The sequence below is a fragment of the Cynocephalus volans genome, chromosome 8, assembly GCF_027409185.1.
Source record: "Cynocephalus volans isolate mCynVol1 chromosome 8, mCynVol1.pri, whole genome shotgun sequence".
In the NCBI taxonomy this organism is placed as follows: domain Eukaryota; kingdom Metazoa; phylum Chordata; class Mammalia; order Dermoptera; family Cynocephalidae; genus Cynocephalus; species Cynocephalus volans.
In genome coordinates, this window is record NC_084467.1 from 134,293,287 (window position 1) to 134,320,167 (window position 26,881).

The window sequence follows — 26,881 nt, forward strand, 5'->3', positions numbered from 1 at the left end:
AGAGATAAGACCAAGTAAACTAGATATGAAGAAGTTGAGGGAAATGGTAGAGAATACAAACATGAACCCTTCTGAAGTGCAGGCAGTATAAAAATACAAAAGAAAGCTGAGTTTGTAAATTTCTTTCTGTTGGCAATAACAAGCCATTAGGACAGGGTAAATTTGGCTCCATTTTTCTTAATGCAAACTCTACTTTCTGTAAATGGAACTTTTAAGGCTGGATGCTAGTATACAGGCAATAAGGCAGTAATAATGCAATTTTTAAATATTTTTAAACATTTTCTTGCTTTTGGAAGGTAGTATTTATACTCCCGTATTGATGAAAATACCTGTTAGGTTTTGTGTAAACAACTAAAAATTAACTGGTTTTTATCCTGGGATAAACTACCCATGGCATGTTTCATTCAGAACCACTTTCAAGTTATTCATCAGATATATAATGTACCCTTGTATGGGCATTAACCGCATTAGGATTTACAAAGAATAAGACAGTTCTTTTTTCCTCTTTCTCCCCCATAACAAATTTAGTTGTGGAAATAAGACAAATAATTTTAAAATAACATTTGATAAATAGCACAAGTAAACTGGATAGAGTTAGAGAAAGAAATCTATTTATTGTAAAGGACCTTGGTTTGAATACATATGTCATTAAGATGCTACTGGCAATGGGGAATTACCAAAGGAAGCTTAATGAAAGAAAGAATTTGATCAAAGTTATGCATTATGAATATTAATCTGTGGGACAATATTGGTAGGAAGGAGACAGACCAATTAGGAGACTACCATTCCTCTGATCTAAAAACTTGAGTGACTTCCCAGTGCTCCCTGAATTATGCATGACCTGGTATTAAAGCCCTCCCAACATGGTCATAATATATTTTGGTGTTCTACCTCCACCTTAAGAGGCTCTAGCTAAATTGGCCTACTCCCTGTTCCAAAACAAAACAAAAAAGTCATGTGCTTACCAACTTCTTGGCTGATGTTATGCTTTTTCCTTTGCCTAAAATTGTCTCCATCTCTGCCTATCAAGTATTTATTCATTGATTTGTGGGTTGGAATTATTTTAAGGTTTGGGTATTGACTGGTAAAATACAAGTTGTTAGCCTACATGGAATTAGTAGCATAAATGAATAATTATAACTCAATAAGTATAGTGACAGAGAAAGATATGTTATTGGAGGAACCTAAGGGAGGTGTACCATAACCTTCTCTTAGGGGATTGGTAGCAGGGGAAGATTCCTGGAAGAGGCAATGCCTGTACTAAGGCTTAGGATGAATAGGAATTTACCTGGCAGGTATATAAAAGAAAGTGAGGGAAAGCACTTCAGGCTGACAGAACAAACTAAGCAACAGTACTGATCTACAAAATAGGGAATATACTTGTGTTAGAGAAATGCAAGCAATTTGAAGTTCCTAGAGTGTAAAGTCTGAAGCTGAACTCAAAGACAGTGGCCAGGTTGTGGAAAACCTGGTATTCTTTGATAGGAAGCTTGTACTTTACTCTGTAGGATAGTAGTTTTTAAACCCTCTTTTAGCAGACGAATCTTTTCTTTCTGTATGAAAAGAAAAAAAGCCCTGTACAACAGATAAACTCAGGATTACGCTCTGGTTGAAGCTCAGAGATCCCTCCTCCACCCTCCACATGCTTCCGCACTCCTTTGAAAAGCACTGCACAGGGGAACCACTGAAAGTCTTTAAGCCTCAGAAGGACATGATCATATTTGTATTTAGGAGCTACTCTGATAACTATGTAAAGGATAGGTTCAAGGGACAGAACATCAGAGGCAGATACAAGTGAAGAAACTGTTGTAGGATTTTGATTGATAATTAAAGGCTTTTTTTTTTTTTTTTTTTGGCACCAGCTATGATAGAGTAACTGGTATAAGACTAACTCTCCCATTATAAACAACAAAAACCAGGACACCCACAACCCCCATATATACTAGGGTACTTCAAAAAGTTTGTGGAAAATGGAATTAACAGATAATACAAATCTTTTTGTGAACTTTTTGAAGGTTGTGTGTGTGTGTGTGTGTGTGTGTGTGTGTGTGAATATCAATTATTTTTAGGCATTGGACAATAGGCAGCCTAAGAATGTGATGATCATCACCATTGCCCCAGCTGCCTGCTGCATGCCATTTCCCTACTCTGGTGCAATAATCTGGAGTCCAGGCAAAGTGCAGTGGTCCCATTGAACTTTAGGAGGCAGAGAACAGAATTCTGCTTCTGAAGGGGCTAGAATCTGCTGGGCACGATACCAAGAGTCTTTGGCCAAGGGCTGAACTGCACATGCACATGTGAGACTATATAGGCTCTCCAGAAAGCAACTGAAGTGTTGAGAACACAATAGAGATATACTAGTGGAGATGCTGATCAATGACGGAGGCCCAACCCTGCCAGTGAGAGACCTCTTTAAAACCATATCGATACCAGCAAGCTCATACATCAAAAATGCAGAAACTGAAGTTTAGTAAAACTAAGTGATTTATTTATGCCTCCGTACTTAGTACTGGTAACCAAGGAATAATAAGAATAATTAGAGCTGGAAATACTGAGTATTATAGATCAGTGGTTCTCAACTTTTACCTGCCTAGAATGTCTAGGTGTGGTCTAAGCATCAGTAGTTTTAAAGCTCTTTCAGGTGATTATAATTTGCAGCCAAGGTCAAGAACCTCTGTTATAGATGACCGTTTGATAATGCTTAGCTATGATAGTAAGGAGAGAAGTTTCTTAACCTTAGTGGGCATCAGAATCAGTTGGAGCCTTGTTAAAACACAGACTGCTGAGCTCCACTCCCAGAGTTTCTGATTCAGTAGGTCTGGGGTAGGACCTGAGAATGTGCATTTCTAACAGGTTTTCCCAGGTTATGCTGATATTGCTGATACCTTGCTTTGAGAACCACTGCCTTAAGGAGATAAGAAACTTGAGGAATTTTTCTTTTTGTAAAAAAAAGGATTAAAAAATCCTTTTTCAGAATATAGTAGACCTGAACATCTTTTTATTATTCATTAGGAAATGAAATAACTGAAAAGATCAGTTAGCATAGAAGATCAGATCAGCTACTTAGCATAATCTTGATTTCCTGTACTTTATCCATCTGATCTGTATGGGCTCAGATTGAAAATGAAATGAGAAGCAATTTTGCAGAAAAATATAGGTATGTATATACTTGTATGTTGTTTTCCACATAATTTATGGGTGTCATGTTGGTCTTCCATTGTCCTGGATGGTTTGGAATTAATACACAGGACGAGGAGACAGAGGTTCAGTTTGACTTTGTTGCTAACTCATCTTAGATATCTGAGAAGCCATTTACTCCTTACTGTTTTCCACTATCCTCCTTTAAAATGAATGAACTTAAAGTGATTGATTTTTTTTAATTGAGGCAGAAGAGGACCCAGAAGCTTAGTACAAGGCCAGGTGGGGGTAGGGGGAACTCTCATGTTACAGAAGATACACAATTTTTTATGACCAATCCAGTATGAACAAGTAAATGTGAACTAGTAAACTAAATTAGGACAATCAGAATGGAGAAAATTTCCCTCCTAAAACTGATCCTCTTCAGCTATACACCAAGATTTGTAAATTTCAGTATGGTTCATTTGAAGGTACTTGAAACACGATCCATCCAATTTTAAAGGAGTAGATCAGTATCTTTTTAAAAAATATTTTAGCTAAGAAACCATCTGTAGTGTTGTAAAAGTAAAATATTCTTAAGAAATATAAATTTAGAATAGCAGCCAACACTTCTCTTCGCTTATATTCTGAGTTGGGGTAAAATGTCCTAATCTTTAAGAGCAATGAGAGGGGTCTTCATTAAGTTTGTGGAAAATGGAAAATAGTATTGTGAAAAAACTATGCATGGATTACAAAATTTGTTTGCATAAAAATAAACTTGTGCTAACTTGTCATAACATGTCTGAACAGGATCTAGTTTGAGGCAGCAAGAAGGATATCAGATTGAAAAGAGCCCCTATCAGAGCAATATGTATTCTGCTAAAATTGAACTAAGAACAAACATCAAGCTTATGGTGAAGCTTAGCTGAAAATCATAAATGCTTTATGAAAAGTTTATCAGGATAATGCCCCAAAGAAATCAGAAGTTTACAAATGGATAACTTATTTTAAGAAGGGTGAAATGGTGTTGAAGATGAAGCCTGAAGCAGCAGAACACATCAGTTTGTGAGGAAAAAATTAATTTTGTTCATACCCTAATTGAAGAGGACTGATGAATAACAACAGAAATAGCCAACACCATAGACATCTCAATTGGTTCAGCTTACACAATTCTAACTGAAAAATTACAGTTGAGCAAACTTTCTGCTTCATGGGTGCCAAAACTGTTGCACCCAGATCAGCTGCAGACAAGAGCAGAGTTTTCAATGCAAATTTTAAACAAGTGGGATAAAGATCCTGCAGCATGTCTCTGAAGAATTGTAACAGGAGATGAAACATGGCTTTTTTACCAGTGTGATCCTGAAGACAAAGCACAGTCAAAGCCATGGCTACCAAGAGGTAGAAGTGGTCCATTCAAAGCAAAAGTGGACCAGTCAATAGCAAAGGTCATGGCAACAATTTTGGGGGATGCTCAAGTCATTTTTCTTGTGATCTGCAGGACCAAAGAAGGATAACATCTGCTTTCTTTTTTTTTTTTTTTTTAAACACCTGCTTATTATGAGAGTGTTTTGAGAAAGTTAGCCAAAGCTTCAAAGCTTTATCAGAAAAACACCCAGGAAAGCTTCACCAGAGAGACCTTCTCCATCATGACAATGCTCCTGCTCATTCCTCTCATCAGACAAGGGCAATTTTGTGATAGTTTTGATGGGAAATCATTAGGCATCCACCTTACAGTCCCAATTTGTCTCCTTCTGACTTCTTTTTATTTCCTAATCTCACCAAATCTTTAATGGGTACTCATTTTTCTTCAATTATAATGTAAAAAGACAGTATTAATGTGGTTAACTGCCCATGACCCTCAGTTCTTTAAGGATGGATTAAATAGCTGGAATCATCACCTGTAAAAGTATCTTGAACTTGATGGAGTTCATGTTGAGAAATAAAATTTATATTTTTTATTTTTATATTTTAATTCCATTTTCCTGAACTTCTTGAAATCCCCTAGTACTCTGAATAATAAAACCATTGATCATATTTTAAGTTTCAACAGTGGGAAATGAAGAGTCTACATTAAAACTTTGAGGAAATAATTATGAGTGAATTTTAGGCCCACATAATAAGTTTGATGTATTTTATTTATCTTCTACTTAGAAATGGTAGAGGCAAAGTATATGGTAATAGAAGCCATTCTTTTTCCTGGATATGGATTTTTAAAATTTCCACAGAAAAAATTATTTCTTCATAAAACATCATAAACAACTATTACCTTTTTCTGTATGGCTTAGATCTTCATTATTTCAAGTAATAGGCATTTTTAGAACTATTGTCAAAATAGTTACATTTATTTAGATTCAGCTATTTGCGCAAAGATTCAAACTATTTTTCCCCCAATTTACTCCATTCTTTATACTTTTAAGGCAGGTAGAGGATACATTTTTGGCTTTTTAGTAGGAGATAGTCATTTAACCTTTCAGTGCTACTCTTTTAATTATTTAAGTAGAGATAATATAATTTCCATCCTGAAAGGAAAGGATGACTTAGATTACTATTCATGAAGTTTTATATTACACGGTACTTTTGGAAGAGTACTCAGTTTATTTTTAGGATCTTTCCTAATTCTGCCCTCCAATTTCTCAGTGTGTAAAGAATAGCCATAGTTATGGTAATGAGGAACTGGGGGGATATTTGGTTCTATAAGGAGTGTGACAATTTTCAGTGCTAATGGAGGCATTAGGAATTTGCTCTTCAAATTCTCAGTAACAGAGAGCTTCTCTTGTTATCATCTCCTTGACCCCAGTCATAGGAGTTGGGTTACTGAGGCAAAGAAGAAGGCATGTATACTTAAGCTTGTATCTGTCCTAGTTTTGCTGGATCAATTGATGTGCCATGTGTCCATTATAATCATTTGGAGAAATAAATCATTCCTCATTTGTAAAAAGGGGATAATAATGCTTCCCTCATAATGTCACACATGAATTCCTTAGACTTGCACATAGTAAGACCTCAATGTTAGTCATTATTATTGAAATTTGTCAAAAACAATATTGGAACCATTAGAAATTAGGAACTATGATTAATCACTAACGCACTTTGCCAAGTTGTTGAAGGTGTTGCCAATATAGTCCTAATTCTGATAAAGGTTATTAGTAAAATCTCATCTGTAAAAAGTCTTTGCCTATTATCCCCAAACTTAGCATGGCCAAAAGAAAAATATAAGGAACTTAGAGCCATCCCATTACTCTAGAATGATAACCTGCTGAGTAAATTTTAAAATAGTTATTGGCATTCTCATTCCACGTATGCAAACAACCAGTTGGTATGTTCCTGAAACTATGCCAGAGAAAATATTTTTGGGGATTATGAAAACAGTTTTACCTTTGGAGGGAAATATGCCATTTTATGTAGGTATCTATGCTTATGTAGGTATCTTTATAAGTTTCCACTGAAAATGTATTTTATTAACTATGTCTAAGTACTTGATTTTAAAATTGAAGAAAATTTGGGTGATTTTGCTACCTTTATTTAATAAAACGTCCTTTTAAAGAGATTTTGAAGCTAAATCTTTCTGGACAACTTTTATTTTCATTTTCCTTATTGAACATTGGGCAAAATTAAAACTTGTGAAGCAGTTTCTGATATAGAAGAATCTTTTATTTGGGTGGGTGTTTCTTTTTCTCAGCTCCCAGAACAGGTACACACCTCATCTGATTTGTTCATACTTCGTGTAGGCTAATTTACATACTCACCTTTCCTGATCTTTTGAGTTTCTTTTTAAAGAAAAACTTCCTGAAAAGGAGTTGGTAAAACCTTACCATTGTGTATACTTTATTTCTACATTTCTCCTTCTTTACTCGGCATATTACAAACTTTCCTCTTCATTAACTAAAACTATTATTCAATCAGAGGTAGTTATAGAGAGCTTACTATTAAGTTTTATCTCTTTTTCTTTTGGTTAACTAGATATCTGCGGAAGGTGGACAGGAGCAGCAGACAGATTCCACCAAAGGGCGATGCCTGAGGAGAACCGTCAGTGTCCCTTCCGAGGGTCAGTTTCCTGAGTACCCACCAGAGGGCGCCGCTAAACTGGGTAAGCTAATAACAAAAAATTACTGGCTTTTATCGCATAATGTATGGATTTGTTACTGAGGGTTACAGTAAAACAAAACATCTTGTATTTCCTGTTAAGTTTTTTGAAATCAATAGCTTGTTAACCAAGAGTTAGAGGTAATTAGAGAGTTCTGTTCTTTATAACCAAGTGACAGCAAAGTTATTTTAAAGAAATAGGATTTATCTGAGCGCTAGTAACATGCTGTTTAGTCCTAGTCAAATGGGTTGATGTGTTGTTTCTGAGTTTATTGCTGGCCTCTAGATTTTTTGAAAGAGCATTTGGTTATTTTGTTGAAGCACTGAGATTCATAGGGGAGCCAGTATATGTGAGAACTCAGTACTGAGTCGTTTAGATATATCCTGTTCCCATAGCTACTGATATTGTATTATACAATATAATATCAGATCAGGCTAATTTAGCTAAGCTAATTTTGCGTGTCCCACGTAAGTTATATTCAGGACTATGGTTGGAGTGGGTGACAAAAGGGAGAAATCAGAGAAACCTTACCACTTCAATTGTTAGACACTAAAGGGATTAGTGTCAGTATCAAAGCAGCTAGCTGTTTCCCTGTTTCCTCCTAAGGGTATTCTGTTAGGTGTTTTTCATTTTTAACAATGAATATTTAAATAATTAGACAGGCCAGGTAATTTTAAGGGAATATAATTAGGATTAAATAAAATAACGAAGGAATAAAATAAAAAAGTAGGAAGTGCTTTGGTGTCATAGACATTTGGTAGGTAGATAAAATAGAATTGTTTATTGTCTCTATGGTGGTCAATATGGATAATTCTGTGATTTTGGTTGTGTTTTCTAAAATCAGGGTTTGTCTTGGGGTTATTTTGGGGAGAAGGAAGTGGCCTTTTTCTTCATTTTCTAAATGGAACTCAGACCTCTTAGTCAGAATTTGAATCCTTTATTTCTCTTTTATCCTGTCATAGTTGATGCTTTTCTAGAAATTAGTCAGATTAGCAAATACTTTCTCCTGAGGAGTCATACTTGGAAAAGTCAAATTCTCCTTTCATCTTATTTCCATTGTACTTCTTTAGCATGTATTGAAACCAGTTTAGGTGTGGGCCTAAATTATATTGAAAACCTGTCTAGGTGTAACCATTTTATCGCCTGTTTGTATCTCACATACAACTTCTCTGTGAATTGAACAGGCTTACCTTTCAACTCGTTAGCTTTTGTTATTTTTAAAGTTATATTGATGACTGTCTTTGGCATTTCTCTAGGTACCTTTGACTGTTCAAGCATTAATCCACAAAAGTCAACGGATTTTGAGAAAGCGTAATCATATTCTGAAGAATTATTATAATGTTATACAAGAGGGAACTATACAGGCAGTTCCTGACTTATGATGGTTCAACTTAGGATTTTTCAACTTTATGATGGGGTTATCAGGGTATTAAATACATTTTCAACTTAAGATATTTTCGACTTAATAATGATGAGTTGATGAGGACATAACTTCATTGCGAGTCTAGAAGCATCTGTATAGTAAATTGTTAAATATCTACAATGTTCCAGGTACTGGTTCCAAAGACAAACTAAGATGAGGTGGCAAAGGTCTAGAGTTGACCTCTGTCTGTCTAATAGTTGGTCTACACTAATATTATGATGGGCATAGTAAAGATGTTTTAAGAACTGTAGTCAACTTTGAACTCTGTTGAATGCTACTGAGAGGGCAACTCAGATAAAGATTAAAAAAACTTTTTGGATTTAGTGACATTAAGGTTCTTAGTTTAGGGATAGCAATTTCAGTGGTATGTGGTAGCAGAAGTCACACTGAAATAGGTTGAAAAGATAGTGCGATAAGTGAGGAAACACAAACAGCTAACGGAGACAACTCCTAGAAGTTTGCCTGTGAAAAGGATGACAGGATGATCAACACTCCATAAATATTTGAGTGACTGAATGATTGAGTAAGAGAAAACACGAATGGCAAGAGAATGGCATGAGCAAGAGAACTAACCTTCTTACTCCACTCTCCTTATAAAGCCATCAGAACCACACCCATGATAACTCATTGCTTCATGAATGGATTAATCCATTCACAAGGGCACTGTCCTCATGATCCAATCACCTCTCAAAGGCCCCACCTTTCAAATACCATAATTGGATTTCCCACCCTCTTAACACTGTTACAGTGAAGATCATGTTTCCAATACATGAACTTTTGGGGGACACGTTACACCCATAGCAAACTGATAGCTTCTTGGGCCAGAATGGTAATAGTGGAAGGGCTGAGAATAACCAGATTCTGTATATATTTGAAAATAGAGCCATCAGAATTTGCTTAATGGTTTGGATATGGGAAGTGAGAAAAAGAAGAGTCAAGAATGTTGGATAGAACAGCTAGAAGAATTAAGTTCCTATTTTCTAAAATGGGGAAGACTGTGGGAGAAACAGGTTTGAAAATGTGACTGACCAGGAGCTCAGTTTGGGACATGTTAAACTTGAGAGTCTTATTAGACACCCAAGTGGAAATACGTTGGATGTATGAGACTGGAAATAAAGGGAGAGGTATATACTGGAGATATAAATTGCAGGCTTTCAGCAAATAGATGATATTTAAAGTCCTGAGATTGAATAAGATCCCCAGGGGAATGTCCATAGGTAGAAGAGAGAAGTCCAAAGGCCAAGCCTTGGGGCATTTAGAGGATAGGAAGATGAAGAAGCACTAGGAAAGGAAAGACCAGAGAAGAGGGATGAAAATCCATAATTTTCTTTCCATATAAGTACATGTAGTCAAGTGTGTACGGGGAGAGTGGGAAGACAGAACAATAGAAAAATAAACGCCTAGTTAACATCAGATACTTCAGCCTATTTCTTTTAAGAATTAAAGCAGAGGGAACTTCATTATCATACCTATTGAAGATTAAAACTGGCCTGTTCAGGGAAATTAGCTATTATCTCTTTTTCCTGACTTCTTGGAAGGTCAGACCACAAAGTAAGTGACATATAACTTAGCAGAGGTAACTCCATTTTGATTTTTACTCTGGTCTGTTGGGGTCTAGTGTAGGAACTTAGTCCAAAACAATGAATGGCCTCTGATGATTTTTGTTGAACACCTGTAAGTGGACATTTGGATTTCTAATTTGATCGATTATCTTCCTCATCCCGGCACAGTAGAGATTCATTCACTTCTCTGAAGATGGCTCCAAGACAGTGATGCCACTTATGGTTCAAATTATGTGTAGCCCAACTCCTAGGGGCGCCTGTCAAATAATTGTCATCATTGATTTATAATTATTTCATAAATTTTTCAGCAGATGGCAGTAAAGCATCTCAAATAAAGGATTCCTTTTCTAATTCATTCAGTTCTTTGTATAGGCTATTGTCAGGGTTGCTGTTCCCAGTTTGTACATTCAAGCTCTGTGGGGATTGGTACTCAAGAGGACCAGAGAAGGTCCTCTAAATGTGACCCAGGCTAGAGACTTCTCTTCATCAGTCCTAAATATTAACCTTAGTAAACCGCTGTGGTGGTTTCCAATCATATCAGTGGTGGTTGGGAAGGGAGAATGCGTGGCATAAAAATCAGGCATGGTTTTTAGATTCAGCCTGGACATCTGGGGAGAAAAATAACAGATTGGACACAAGCATCTAATTATACTTCCTCCAGAAGCACTACTAAAGCTATAGTGATGGATTTTACTTTAATTTTAAAGATGTTGTCCTTTAAGGATATGGAGAATGAGAAAGAAGGAAATAGACACACACACACACGCACGCACGCACGCACGCACGCATACAGACACACACACACACACACACACACACACACTGAAAACCGAAAAGCAAATGGAGTGTGGTAAATGACGTAGCTCACTTGAGAAAGCCAAACCTTAATCTGGCAATGAAGAAAGCTAAGAACCAGTCTGATTTTTCCCATAGAATCTTCAAATAGTTCAGGAATCAATGGTACCAGAAGAAACATATGATAGGTCTTCTTCACACTCTTCCCACCTCCGCCCTAGTATCTGACTCCAAGTGTACTCTCTTGAGGAAAACAAGACAAAACAAGGTTTTCTAGATTGGGGGATCCCAGGCAAAACTGAGAGCAGGGCAATATACAAGGGAATTAAGAGAACATCTGCACACCTAGTGATGAGACCCCTCACCCTTCATCCCTTAGCTGCCTTTTCCTGCCAGGCAGGAGATTAAAAGAGTATCCTTTGGGGTATTTACTCCAAGAAGAAAGATCTAAAGTTACTGACTTACCCAGGACTAGCACACATCTGAAGAAATGCCTCTAGTATGAAAGATAGAGACCAAAACATACAAAAAAACCAAACAAAAGAAGAAAAAAAAAAAAAACTTGGAGCTACAGAGATTAGGCAGGGAACAGAAAGCTTAAAAAAAAATCGCTTTCTCAGAGATAAGATATTGCATATGTGAAACAAGAACTGAATATTATACAAAACAAAGAGCTTTTGTCTATTAAAAAGTTATAACAGAAATACAACTCAAAAGAAGGGTTGCAAGATGAAATATGAGGAAATTGGTGGGGGGGGGAGTTAAAATAATTAGAGGACCAGTCTAGGAAGTCCAACATCAAACCAACAAATTCCATAAAAAGAAAGGGAAGAAAACGCTAGCAAACTAATTCAAGAAAATTTCCCATCGCTGAAGGATATGACTTTCCAGACTGAAAGAGTTTACTGAGTTCCTATGACAAGGCACATCTTCCTGAAATTTCAAATTGTCTGTGGTGACAAAGGTACAATCTTATAAACTTCTAAAGAAAAGGAAAACAGGTCGCATACTAATGGTCAGAAAAGGCTACAGACTTCCTATAAGCTATTAACTTAGAAAAAATATATTAGAGAAAAATATCTCCAAACAAGTTGAGTTGTTTGGGGAGTAGAAAATAGAATTATAATCTGGACTGCATACCGTGGCATGCCACGAATGCATTCAGTGAAGGAAGGGTAAGAGAAAGCTTTATTGACAAAATGGGAGAGGTTCACCTAAGCTGCTTGGAAATAAAGTTCATTGGTTTTTGAGGCTCAAAGTCAGATTTCATCTGTTCATTGGTTGAGATGCTGTTACTAGGCAAGATTCTTCTTAGAGCATCTTACCTGAATTACTGCATTTCTAAAGAATGTCTAATGATAAACTTTGTCACATACATACTACGTGTGTATGTGGAAAACAGGAAATGTATGAAGTGTGTGAAGGGATTTCTGATGGGTTTTTAGAAGGTCCTTGGAAACAGTTCTTATCTCAGACAAGCAAGCATGAGCCCTGCTCCCTCGCCTCTTTCCCAGCTCTGTTTTGTCTGGGTCTGACAGAAAGTGATCTCAACTTTTACAAAGCAATACCAGAAGATAGAAAACAATGAGAAATGTGTTCAAAATTCTGAAGGAAAATTTTCTTCCAACCTAGAATTCTATATTTTGCTATAAACCGTTAGTCAAGTGTGAGGATAGTATAAAGATGTTTTCAGACATGCAAAATTTTTAAATGATTACCTCCTACACATCATTTCTCCTGAAGCTCATGGAAGATAAGCTCCCCTAAGAATGAGGACAGGAGATCCAACACAGCAGAGAGACAAAGGGAACTTTTAGGAGAGCAATGTAGAGAGAACGGAGAAGATAGCTCTGTGCCAGGTGTAGAGTGAAAACAGCAAGTTCAGACTGGAGCAGCTCAGAAGGCTGGAGAGAAGACTTTTCCAAGAAGACAAAATTGATACTCTAACTGAATGAATTTAAACAATTCATATTTGGGGTTGAATTAACAATAAGCACTTAGAAATCTAAGCAAACAAGTAATAAGACAATAACTACAGGAGAAAAAATAAAGTAGTTCAGGACATAGAGAATGCTTATATAGCACCTTTCTACATATCAGGCACTTTACACAGATGAACTTTTTAACCCTTCTAAATCCACAAGGTTGACACTGTTATTATGACTGTTTTACAGTAAGGAAACTGAGGCAAAGAGGTTGTGTAAATTGCCTAAATAACTAGATAGCCAGTAAATGGCAAAAATAGAATTTGAATCTTGGCAGTATGCCTTCAAGATTTGTGCTCTTGAGTGACCACTATTCTAGATTATACATAGGCTCAATTCTAAATAGCATACATAGTCATAATATAGTTTGTCCTGACCAAAATTTCTATGTAACTATATAGGGAGGGTGAGAGAATAGGAATATGCACCTACCAGGGTGGTAATGGAGGAGGAAATAGTCAAATTCTCATCTTCCGGAGTGAAAAGTCAATAGATAATGTCTAAAATAGAAAAGTTAAAAACTATCGGTGCAGCATTTTATTTAACATTTAATAGTAACTACCAAAAGAATTGACTGAGGGAGATAAAAGTAGTTACTTCTGAGGAAGGAGAAGTGGTAGCAGGGGAGGGCTGAGGACTGCTATTTGTTTTAACAAGCCTTGTAAAACCAATAGACTGAACTATGAGCTTATATAAGGGTACTTCAAAAGTTCTTGGAAAGATTCATATTATCTTTTAATTCTATTTTTCAATGAACTTTTTGAAATACCCTTGTATTATTTAATTAACGAATAAAAAGTGAAATTTTAAAAATAGGGAAATACATATACCACTCACACGAAAAAAAAAAGTAAAATGCCATTTAAACAGGGGGAAAAGATGCTGTACCTCATTTATAATCACCTAAAAGCAAATTAAAACTACCATAAGCTGCTGATTTTCACCTGTGAGGTTAGCAAAGATAAAAATGTTTGTACTGGAAGGATAGGAGGAATCAATCATTCTAGTTCATTAATGCCAAATTGCTTTTACAGAGGGCATCTTCTGCAAGATGCAATTTTGGAAAAATATCCATGCCTTCTGCCCCAGAGCTGCAGTCTACCTCTAGGAATTTATCCTACAGTTCTGTTCACACAGTCATTGCATTATTGTATATAATAACACAAGAGCAAACACAACCTAAGTATCCATTCATAGGAGATTATTTAAATAAACTACATTAAATCTATATAGTGGGTTACTAAGCACCTATTAAAAAGAAAGAATAGTTCCATATATACTAATATGAAACAATTTCCAAATACATTGTTAAGGGAGGGGGAAAGCAGGTGCACAGTGTGTATGTATATTGTACCATAGTTTGTGTAAGAAATGTCATATGCATATAAGCATGTGTGTAACTCTAGAACTGTATAGAAGAAGCCTTTAAAACTGGTTGTTTCTGAGGAGAGAACTGGAGACCTGGTGGATCAGAGTGGGAGGGAAATTAACTTTTCGTTATATAATCCTTTCTAACCTTTTAATTCTTAATCAAATGAATGAGTTCATATTTCTAGGTAATAATAATGGCAATAATAGTAGTAACTATAATAATAAGGAAGAAGAGAGAGAAAAAAAGGGAAGAAGAAACCTGCCTGTACTGAAGGTTCTTTATAAAGTATTTTTGAAAAGAGGGGAAATAGTGAATTAAAATCTTAGGGAATTAGCTGAAGGGTATATTATAGTGATGACAACCAGTAGGTTTCACACTACTAAAATAAACTGTTTTAAAAATTAGCTAAGTCTCTTCTCACTCTCCAGTCATTAGTTTGTAGTAGGATACTAAGTTGGCCATTAAAACAAAGTTTTTAATTATCTGCAGTAAAGAAAAGAAATTAAATCTGACTAAATAAGACTAAAACCTTCTTGGCATTTTTAGGTTAGATTGTTATAATCTAATAGATTATAAAAATAACCTCTATTGGATTCTTCAGGATCCAGTGTTAAAAAGAGTATTTGCTTCTCCTCCACTCTTTTTTAAATAAAACTTACCTGAAATAAGTTGGGGAACAAGGTTTCTATGGATCATAAATGCTATGCTTGTGATTTAATGTGTCGTTTTGATTGTTCATATCTCTTCCAGTGAATTCCACCCCCAAGACCACAATAATAAAATACGTAAGCATTTGTTCTACATGGGTCTCCTACAGATTCACAGTAACATTTTCTCACATGAGAAATCTGGAATTCAGTTTTTCTACCTTAGTTAGGAATACTTTTATTATTTTTCTTGTACTGTTGGATGATTAGAATTCAGGACAACATCAGTAAGAAAAATGATGTATAAGACATTTTATTTTATTTCACAGTTTCCCAAGAACTATAGTATTAGTGATGAGTCTAGCAAATATTAGGCCAACGAAATAATCCTCTTCTAGCTCTTAAAGTGGTCCCAGCTTCCCACTTCACATTACAGATTTGCCAATGATCTGCACAAAAATAAACTATGTACTACAGGGTTATTGGACAAGCATTGTATTTCAAACTACTGCTTTATGAATTCAAACTACTATCTAGTATTCTATTATTTGGCCTTATGCTAAGATTTTCTTTATCTCTTTTCCCTCAAAATATTGGGGAATTTACTTTTCAGTTTGTCCACATTATTGTTTTTTGTTTGTTTTGCTGAGGCCCAGCATTTTTGGTGTTTCTTTGTGAAGTCTAAAGCAAGTTTCTGTGCTTATTCAATACTACTTGGAATAGCCTATTAGATTTGAGGTGATAGGCATCATAGATAAATACTTTTATCAATAAAAACAGTATCCTCTCACTTTATTCTTCTTATTAAGAGCTATTTAATTCATAAAATTCATTCAATTTAGAGGCTAGAGAAGTTAAAATGGAAATGGCACACTAGAGTTATTCCCAGTTGTCCTGTGATTCACTGACTCAGTTGGCATCCTTCTCCAGCAACAGGCACATTCTAAGTGTGTAATCTATCAGCTTGCTCTAGAACTGAAGTTAGGACTCTTTAGTGGCTATCTCAATTTTTTACCAATCTTTTCCAAAGAAGAGTTTATCTGTGCTCACTACCTAATAATTTTTTTTTGTTGTATCCTGGAATCTGGTTTCTCCTGCTACTGAAATTTCCCCCAGTATCAGAGATGTGATAAGTTTGATAACTTCAGACCCTTTTACCCTCTAACTCTCCTCAGAGTTTTTAATGATTGACTTTCCTTTAAAGCTCCCCTTTCTTGACTTCTGTGACTTTATTTCCTCTCTTGCTTGTGTCTTGCCTCACTGTATCTTCTTTAGTATTTTCCACTTTTTAAATGCAGATATCTAAAGGTCTTATCCTCACCCTTCACTCACTTTGTCCTTTCTCTGTAGTTGACTTTACCTATTTTCGTGTTTCCAAATATCATCTCTGTGCCAATAGTTTTTAAAAATCTTCTTTTGTTTGTTTGTTTCTGATTTTCTTCTCAGTTCCAGACCTGAATTCCCAACTGGTGATCTGAAAACCTCTACCAGAATGTTCAAATCCGAAGCTGTTATCTTTGCACAGCTCCCCTTCTTCAGTTCCTCCGTCCCTGACACCTGTTCTCACAGGATGGCTGTTTCTGTTCATTTGACCACCGTCCTTCTTGTCCTTCTAACTTGGCATCGCTCATATGGTTCTACCTAGATTAGTAATCCATCTGTTTCTTCCTGTTTCCATTTTTATCCTTCTGTGTTACTCATTTCACTCTCACTGGCATTATCTTAGAGCACAAATTGAATCATATTACTTTTCTTGTTTAACACCTTCACTGCATCTCCAGTATCTATAGGACAAGGTTCAAATTTGCAGTGGCACTAAAGGTCCTCTGTGTTCTAACCCAAATTCGGCTCTCTCACATCATCGTTCCTTATCCGCCACAGGTGTTCTGGCTTCCAGCCTCACAGAACTGCTACAGATTCCCCAGGCATTCTCATACACACGGGCTTATGCTCACACTGGGCCATAAACCTGGAATGTCTTGCTCTATTCTTCCACCCTCACACGTATCTCCCATATATGGAGATTCTCTTTATCTTTTTTTTTTTTAAATCCTCTTTATCTTGAGGGCCCAATTAGATACCATCTTTTAGGAATCTTTTCCTTCGTTCCACTAATCAGAATTCACCAGCATTTATCTGTGATAAACAGTACTTTTTGTACTTCTGGTATTTGGATGTACCGTCTTTATGTTGCATTAAGTTGTTGGTATGTTTCTTCCTTACTAGATTGGAACCTCTTAGATGGCAGGACTGTATCTTACTTTGGAATCACCACAGCAGCTAGCAGCTTGTTTTGTACGTAGCTGCAGGTTGAGTGACTGACTGATGAGAGACACATTAGAGAAACACTTCCTTCACTATTTCAGGTGGAACACTTCAAAGTGAAAAATAATCTTAGATGTGGGAAGTATATTTTGTCCTGAGCAGAGAACCATATCCGCTTTAAAGAAATAGTTTAGGAATGAAATTAGAGAATTACTAAATATCACTGTGCAGTCACAAAGACTGTAAGTAGTTATTACAGATACAACCGTTGGTTTTGCTAAGTGCTGTGTTGGTAAGTGCCATTGCCCAAGTTAACCAGTCAGTGTCAAGTGTGTCAGGTTGTGAATATCAGTTCTGAATTCTATGCTGCTGGTTGATATTGTAACCATAGTTGTGTTAGTGAGTAAAGTATTTATGTTTATTTTTAAGATTTTGTTCATAGTATATAGTTTTTATTAAATATTTTCTTATTTCTGTACAGAATGGTAGGAGAAAATACATTATTTTAATGAAAGAAAATGACTATCCTTTCTGCTGCATTTCAGATTTATAGCATTTCAGGTCGTGTTAGGTTATTAAGAGATTAATTAGTATATCAAAATCACACAAGCAGATTTAGCAGTTATTTCACAGACAGAGGCTTTAATGCTTTGGAAAGAAAGTGCATGCATCTGACTAGATAGAATTCATTTATCCCTGGAATCATTGCCTTTATCAGAGGACACACTGGGGCAGTGGAAATGCATAAGCTTTGTGGTTGCCCTAACCAACTTTCATCTATTCTCATCATTAACCCACAGCCTCAGCTTCCTTTATCTTATGAGATTTTTATTATGTGTTGAAAGAAGAATGCAGGAGCAACAACATAAACTTTGATTTGAGGCAAACTTCAGTTCTCTCTTATTCTTATAAAATTACTGAACTAGTGAGATAATAGAGTAGATACTATGTTTCTCATTTTGCTTGGACAGATTTAAATCTGTCCAATAAAGAAATTTGAAGTGTGACATTTCAGAAAGTATCCTAACATTTCAGAAAGTATCCTATTTCTATATCTCATGACTTTACTCATTCATTTTTCCCATTTTTACTTGCACAGTGTGGCAAATTTTTTTCTTCTAAAGTATAGTCATAATTCAACAGTCTGTTATGTAATGAAGGTAGAAAGATAGGGGTGGAGTTGTTTATAATGTATCTTGAGATATATTTTGGAGATTTGACTTAGGTCCTTGACTATCCAGAACCTTTCAAAAAGGAAAAATATATGATTCAGATAAGTTGAACTAAATATTGCTTAAGTTAATTGCATACTTATACACTTGTGTGCTTTTTTAGGGGTGGAGGGTAGTACAGGATTGGCTAAGCTGTTTACCAAAGTCCTTTTAGTTTATATGTCATACAGAAGGATTTATAAATCAGATTGGTGGATAATCTAGTTTAACTCGTATGCAAAACAGACTGGAGCTGCCTTCAGGGATGAAGCATTTGTTTCATTATGACCCCCTTGGCACCCACCTGCCACCTGATCTCTATAGTAATAATACTTAACAAAGAAGGCTCCCTGGTTTCTCATAAAACTGTTGTGTTCAATGGATTTTCTGATTACTTTTTTTTCTCTAAAATTTATAGCCCATTTTCTTTCTTGTTGCCTTATTTGCATGTTAACTTTTTTTCCCTATGTTAATCGATATTTAATATAATACAACAGGAAATTTCCATCCATTTCATCTTTTTCTTTTTGCTTACAAAATTCTTATTTTGTTTGTGTTCAGCATGTTCTTTCTAAGCCTAGAGAGTAGCAAATACCACAGGTAAAATTCAGGGTAGAAAAGAGTGAAAAGAACGTGAATTCACAGGATGGGAAGGAAGTAAAAAAGACTGAATTAGAAAGAAATCTGGTAACAGAGAAAAGATCATTATCTCAGTTAATTTATTCTACTTAAAGTCCTTTAGATTTTTTTCCTTCTCACTTTAATCAGAGTAGTGCAATCAAAGAGTGAAAAACATATTTAAACAAATTTTTTGTAATTAATTTTTAAATGTAGGAATTGTAGAGAAGTATTCAGAGGTATATATTAGGAACCAGATGAGCTAGGGAGAGAGCTAATGAGATAATACATGAGCATAAATGAAAATAGGAGAGAGAAAATGCATTTAAATACTTAATATTAAAAATTTACTTAAATTTAATATTTAAATACATTTAAAAGCAAAGTATCATTAACAGTGCATATAACAGTTGGATATAAATAGCCTTGGAGTGGCCATAAAAAGCTATAAAGTTCCACAATGATAGATAAGGCTCCCAGAAAAGTAACTGCATGCAGAATAAGAGAGAGGAGAAAATTTAGCCTGTTCTAATAATGTTTGACATCAGTGATATAGTATAGGGTCACAGGTAAAAGATGAGCTTTTATAACTGAATGTGTTACTCTGATTAATAAATTTGAACTATATTTTCTAAAGCTTTCTCAAGGCTTACCAATGACTTTAACTGCCCTATTATATTTATGCCTAAATAATACATTTAGGTATAGTACTACTGTTACTTTTAATTGATATAACAATTTAAAGAAAAATTAATTTTGGAGAATCTCATGTGCCCATATAAAAGACTGGTTTATGCATTTTCACATTAGAAATGGTGAACCATAGATCAAACCAGGGTATTTTGTATCAGTTCCCATCAGGAAACAAGAATAAATTCAAAATTTCATTAGCAGAAATCTACCTCCCTCTTATTCATTTTTAATAAGGGAGATTAATGAGTGGGCTTTCAAAAGAAATATTATTAGACTCTAAGAAGTCATCTCTTAGAGTATATTTGTCTTTCAAAATTTATTGTACACTATTTTCATTTTATTGGTATAATAATGCAATGCTATTTCAGAATTGGTGGTTATAACAAAAATTTATGTCTAAGAAAAGAATATCTAATTAAACTGTTTTTTTTTTTTCTTTATAATCCCCCTGTTCTCCCATTTTCCCTATTTTGACTTCTTTTCTATGGACTTTTTTTTTTTCCCCCCTGACTCTGGTTTGAGCATTGATTCTCTCCTATGGACTTTTGATCATATATTTTAAGTGATGATTCTTCCCGTCTAGAGATAATCAAAAACACAGCGTTAGCCCTTTGGTTTAAACTAAAATGCTGGCATATAAATATTGTAAGCTCTTTACTAAAGGACAAGTTTGGTATAGTAATATTGTCCAGGTAAATAGAATAATTTCATTCTAGCTGAGCATTTCTTCTCTATTTTGAATGAACTTAAAAATTACCAAACTTTTAAAAAAATTCCAGTAATAGTATATATCCAAGTTTAGTTGCTGCCTTTGAGGGCCTCTTAAATAGCTTTTAAAACCACAGTATTAGCTACTACCATTTAAGTTAGAAGAAACATTCTTGAGGCTAGAAAGCATCTTTAAATTAGAATGTTAGATATCCGAAAACCATTAACATACTAGGGAGAATATAATTAATAATAACAGTTTATTGTTGAATCTGAAAGCAAAATTGTCAGGAAAACAAGCACGTTGGTACCTTGAAAAACAGTATAGAAAATCCAGTAGTAATGTCCAATAGAAAATCTGACAGAAAGAACAAATTATATACCTAGTGTAATAGATTGATGGTAGCACCCCAAAATGTATGTTCACATTCTAATTCCCAGAACATGTGAATGTGACTTTATTTAGAAGAAGAGTCTTTGCAGATATAGTTAAATTAAGGATCTCAAGATGAGAGAGCATCCTAGATATCTAGGTTGGCCTTACTTCCAATAACAAATGTCCTTAGAAGAGAAGAGGAGAAGACACAGACACAGAGGATAAGGCCATGTGAAGATAGAAGCAAAGACTGGAGTTACACATTCACAAGCCTGAGAATGCCTCAAGCCTCCAGAAACTGGAAGAGACAAGGAAGGACGTTCCCCTGTAGCGTCCTGAGGAAGTACAGCTCTACCCACACCTTGATTTTGGACTTCTGGCCTCTAGAAGATTGTGAGCCTCCAAATAAATTTCTGTTGTTTTTAAGCCACTCAGTTTGTGGTTGTTTGTTATGGCAGCCCTGGGAAACTAATATACCTGATTATTCTTTTCTAATGAATTTAATAAATTCTTGGATAATTAGTATGCTGTACAAACCTTATCTCATCTCCCATCGTGTTCTTTAGGATACAGTACCATGAATTGTCTAATTTTAATTGTGAGTTTCTGATTCTTCCTATTTCTTAGTTTCACTAATTTCCACCTCAATATTATATCTTTATATTTTTAGAATAAAAATAAAGAATAGTTATGAGTGTGAAGAAACAATAAGAAGTGTGACCAGGTAGACACAGTGATGACAAAACAGTGATAATGCCAAGATCTGGATGTGCGTTATCTCATTTACTCCTGGCAGCAGTCCTGTGAAACAAAGGCTGTTAGTATCCTCATTTTATAGGTAAGAATACTGATGCCAAATACATGGCAGAACCAGAATTCAATTCAGGTCTGTATGGCTTCAACTCCACTTTATACGGTGCTTCCCCATCACTTTATACAAATCAAAATTACTGTTAGGCTATTTCTGATTTAAGAATGACATAAATACTAGTGGGAAGCTGTGAGACCTTGTCTCTCTTCTCTTTTTCTCCCCAACTAGATGTCAGATTTTTTTCCTGATTCAAAAGCCCTGCAGAGTGATTGACTTAGCAAATTGTCTTTCCCTAAGGGAGTTCATCCTTTCATTCATCAAATATTTTTTTAAAAATTCCTGTTACATGCCACATACTTTTCTGGACTGTGTGAATAAAGCATTCAAAATTGTCAACCGTACAGACAAAAACCCCTCCCTTCATGGAGCTTACATTCTGGCAAAAAGAAACAACTTTACAATATGTTCTATGATTACAAATGCAATGGAGAAAAAATCAGGTAGTGTAAAAGACCTAGGGAATGCTGTGGGTGGAATAGGGGGAAAAGGAATATTATTTTACATGAGATAATCAGGGAAAGCCTCGCTACTTAAGGGACATTTGGTGGAGATCTAAAGGAAATGTCCCAGAACTGATGGCTATGAGTTTCCAGTTAAAAGGACCATGAAGTATTTAACATAGTAATGTGTAATAAAGACCCACTTCAAAGCACATCTTTGGGAAATTTCAGAACTCCTGCAGTGAAGAGACTCTCCTAAAAATCTTCAGGGATTTAAAACAGAAACAAAAATACTCTATAAAGGATTTGAGTAAAAATGGCATCCGATTTATTGACAGTAATATTAGAAGCTAATACCGTGGAGCAGTATCCTTAAAATTCCAAGTTTACATGACTTCTAAGCTGCAATTATATTACAAGTTAAAGTATCTGTCAAGTATAAGAATGGGTAAATCAAGAAGGACAATAGAGAGACAAAGGGAATCACCAAAATATTGGTGAAGGGAAGTCCAGGGTGGCAGCTACACAGCTGACTGAGCATCAATTCCAAACCAGGGTGAAAGGATGGAAGGCTTTGAGGCCTTCCCAATTTCTACCAACATTCTAAATAATATACTTATACCACTAGGTATAAATACCTAAAGAAAAAATTACTACCTTGAGATAGATACCAAAACAAAAAGTTAAAAGGGATTGTCTTTGGTGGGGTAGATCACAGGGCTGCTTTTTTTAATTGCCTATTTGATTTTTTTTTTCACAATGTACATATATTACTTGGATAAAAGTAATGTGTAATTTAAGGAAACAACCTTTCCAAATGTGTGTAATCGGCATGATAGTAACTACTTCACGGAACTGTGAAAAATAAGATACTAGAAACAAATTCCCTAGCAGACTGCTTGGCACATAGTAGGTGCTCATCAAACGCTGGTGTCTTTCTCTGCAAGTTTTGCTGTCTTTTCTGTAAGAAGAGATATCTTGAGTTCCAAGCAATCAATATAGAAATGCTTTTAAAACCCATCCAACTTTTAAGTAGGATACTGTGATTTCAGACTTTTTTTGAGTACTATTATGCATAGTTGAAATGATTAGGACAAATATTCAAGATACCATATTTTTGGTGAGAACAACTCTTTTCATTAAACAAAAAAGTCACAGTAAAAATGTACTTAATCAAGATTAAGTACCTACCAAAAAATTTATTTGAGTGATGAAATTTAACATTGTTTCCTTCAACCACTTTGGATGTGCTTCTCACTATCAACAAAATAGGAGAATCTATATTTAGATTCAGCAATATTTTGGTCAGCTTTTATTATGCATTCAGTAAATCTTGGTTGACTGTATTGTTGACTAATTGCCTTAAGTAATCTGAGCCATTTGTGGGGGTGGGAGGGAGGATAAGTATTGTTGAGTACTAAAGTTAAGGTTTATTATAGTTCCTCTTTACAATATTGGCATCAGATAGCTAGCAAGCCCTGCACAAATCTTTTCTCAAAATGGTTTGACTGGATAAATTCAGGAGATTGGGCTAATACTAGACCATCATATGAGGAACACAAGTGATGTATTATTTTGTTTTAATGTTGCTACTTGGAGTATATATCAAAGATTCTGCAAGCTATTGTCCTACACATCTAACTGAGAAATATTTCAAACAAGCATTTTGCTTGTATCTTTCGTTGGGTGGTTTGTGATGTCAGCATTTTCTTATCACAGCATCCATGATTACAATATAGGGTATGTAGTGTCTTATTTCTGATAGTCTCTGTGGATGGAACAGAAGACCAAAGAGTACTCTTGATAAAGAAAAATGCTTTTTGACAAGGTTATATAGACTTTTCACATGATTGTCGTTGCAGTGGGCTGTACTCTGGACTATGTGATGAACACATTAAAAGTGTTCTCTGGTAAAAGAATTAAACATTTCTGTAAATAGAAGGAAAGAAAAGGACTTCAGAGAATTTGAGGCAATAATAGCTTCTGGGTCCTGGTGAATGAAGAAATCAGGAAAGATATTTATGTCAAAGAGGTAAGGTTTTTGAGGGAAAATTCTATGTCAAATCAGAGATGAGTGATAAAAACTGTTCTCGTTTTCTTTTTTTCCACCTTTTTACAGCCCTCCTTTCCCAGAATACTATTTTCATTTTATTTTATTCAACAAATGCTTATGTAATGGTTTGTGCCAGGAACTGTTCTCAGCACTTTTGCAAAAATTTACTCATGTAACTCTATGGGGTAGGTATTATTATTATCCCTGTTTGTTAACACTTAATGAAACTGAGGCAATGCTTGTCCAAGACACTATAAATAGTACATGGCATAGTTGGTATTTGAACCTAGGAATTTGGCTAAGTTAGTCCTCTTAACCACTATGCTTGTCTACCTGCTAATAGTACCTTAGAAGTGGTAAGCAAAAGAGGCATATACTCCTCAGTCCTATGACACTGTCAATGGTTGAATCCCTGCACCATTACAAAAATAAATTCATTAGCCAAGTTGTCTATTTTACTCTTAGGTGGAAAAAATGTGTAGTCATCTATTCAAAAATATAGAGACTATTACTATATAGGGGTTTTGTTGCTATTGGCAGTCATAGGAAAAACTGTAATGAATAATGAAATTATGTTTACTAGAGATGCAAATTTATTCATTCAGAGAACTTCTATATAAAGAACATATTTGGCACTTAAAAACATTCAATAAATATTGAGGTCAATTAAATGTTGAGTAAGAATGTAAAATGTCTTTTCACCATTTTTAAATTCATCATATTTTTAATTTCATGTTTACATGCATGAGTATGATGTAAAATTAAAAACATGCATCATAAAAATTTTAGGAAATTTTGAATGTTTTGTGGGAGGTGATTTTAATTATGTAACAACTGATGGTACAGGATAAAGCATGGTTCATTAATAACATTTTACTAATTCAAGCCTAGAACTTCTCTAAGGAAAACACTATATCCTCAAAATCAGTGTTGTGACCTGACTCTTACTAGTGAGATGAAAACCATTGTATGTTTATTTCCTGATAGGAGGGGAAGCGGGTATTTCCAATTCCCATAGGAGGACAACGCTGTTCTAAAAGAAACAATTAACAGAGTTAAAAGACAACCAACAGAGTGGGAGAAAATATTTGCAAAATATATATCTGACAGAGGATTAATATCCAGAATATACAAGGAACTCAAACAACTTTACAGGAAAAAAACAAGCAACCCAATTAAAAAATGGGCAAAAGAGCTAAGTAGGCATTTCTCCAAGGAAGATATACGAATGGCCAACAGACATATGAAAAATGCTCAACATCACTCAGCATCCAGGAAATGCAAATCAAAACTACACTGAGATACCATCTCACCCCAGTTAGGATGGCTAAAATCCAAAAGACTCTGAACAATAAATGCTGGCGAGGTTGCGGAGAAAAAGGAACTCTCATACATTGTTGGTGGGACTGCAAAATGGTGCAGCCTCTATGGAAAATGGTATGGAGGTTCCTCAAACAATTGCAGATAGATCTACCATATGATCCAGCTATCCCACTGCTGGGAATATACCCAGAGGAATGGAAATCATCAAGTCGAAGGTATACCTGTTCCCCAATGTTCATTACAGCACTCTTTACAATGGCCAAGAGTTGGAACCAGCCCAAATGTCCATCATCAGATGAGTGGATATGGAAAATGTGGTATATCTACACAAGGGAATACTACTCAGCTATAAAAACGAATGAAATACTGCCATTTGCAACAACATGGATGGACCTTGAGAGAATTATATTAAGTGAAACAAGTCAGGCACAGAAAGAGAAAAAGCACATGTTCTCACTTATTGGTGGGAGATCAAAATAAATAAATAAATTCACACACACACATACACACACACACAAAACCAGGGGGGAGAAAAAGACATAACAATTACAGTTCCTTGAAGTTGACACGACAAGCAAACAGAAAGGACATTGTTGGGTGGGAGGGGGGAGCGGGAGGAGGAAGGGAGGTTTTGGTAATGGGCCACAATAATCAACCACACTGTATATCGACAAAATTAAAAAAGAAAAAAAAGTTAAATTATTTCAGAGGGAGAGAAGAAATCTAGGGTTATCAGTGGTGGGAGGAGGGAGGGAGAGGTGGATAGGGAGAGATTGGACAAAGGGCATAAAGAATAAGTACAATTTGTAACAATATTCATACTAGTGATATTGATTTGATCAACATATGTCAACATTGAATCCCAAAAATATGTATAATCAATTATGATTCAATAAAAAATTGTAAAAAGTTAAAAAAAAAAAAAAGAAGACAAAGCTGTTCTAATTTCTCTGTATAGCCTTGTTGGGAGATGTGATACTGGCCATGTGATTCTGCCTTTAGTCACAAACAAATGTTTCCTTAGCAAATTTATTAATCTCTCTTTTATTCTCTCAATTTTTGTCATCTATAAAATACCACTAAATATTAGAATTTCCTGACATTAAACTATCTTTTACTTATATTTGTTCACTTTCACTTGTTTTTGTTCTTTGTCAATATGACATTTTAAGACCATCGTGTTAAATATGTTACTTAGTTTTAAATGAGTTCAATAACCCAAGCTATATGCTAAGTTTACTTTATCTGCAGGCACATTTATCTTTTGATAGTAACTACTGTTGAAGACAGATTATAGAATGGTGTGGACATGTTATCATAATTCTTGAATATATTCAA

General features: G+C 35.2%; 1 protein-coding gene across 4 annotated transcripts in view; it reads left to right on the top strand.

Annotated features, from left to right (window-relative positions):
• Positions 1-26,881, top strand: part of RASAL2 (RAS protein activator like 2) — a 347,490-nt gene that overhangs the window by 174,021 nt on the left and 146,588 nt on the right. For all 4 annotated transcript variants that reach the window (XM_063104403.1, XM_063104406.1, XM_063104404.1 and 1 more), the window contains exon 3: positions 7,078-7,204. In XM_063104403.1, the coding sequence (XP_062960473.1) occupies positions 7,078-7,204 (127 nt within the window). The remainder of the gene's footprint in view (positions 1-7,077; positions 7,205-26,881) is intronic.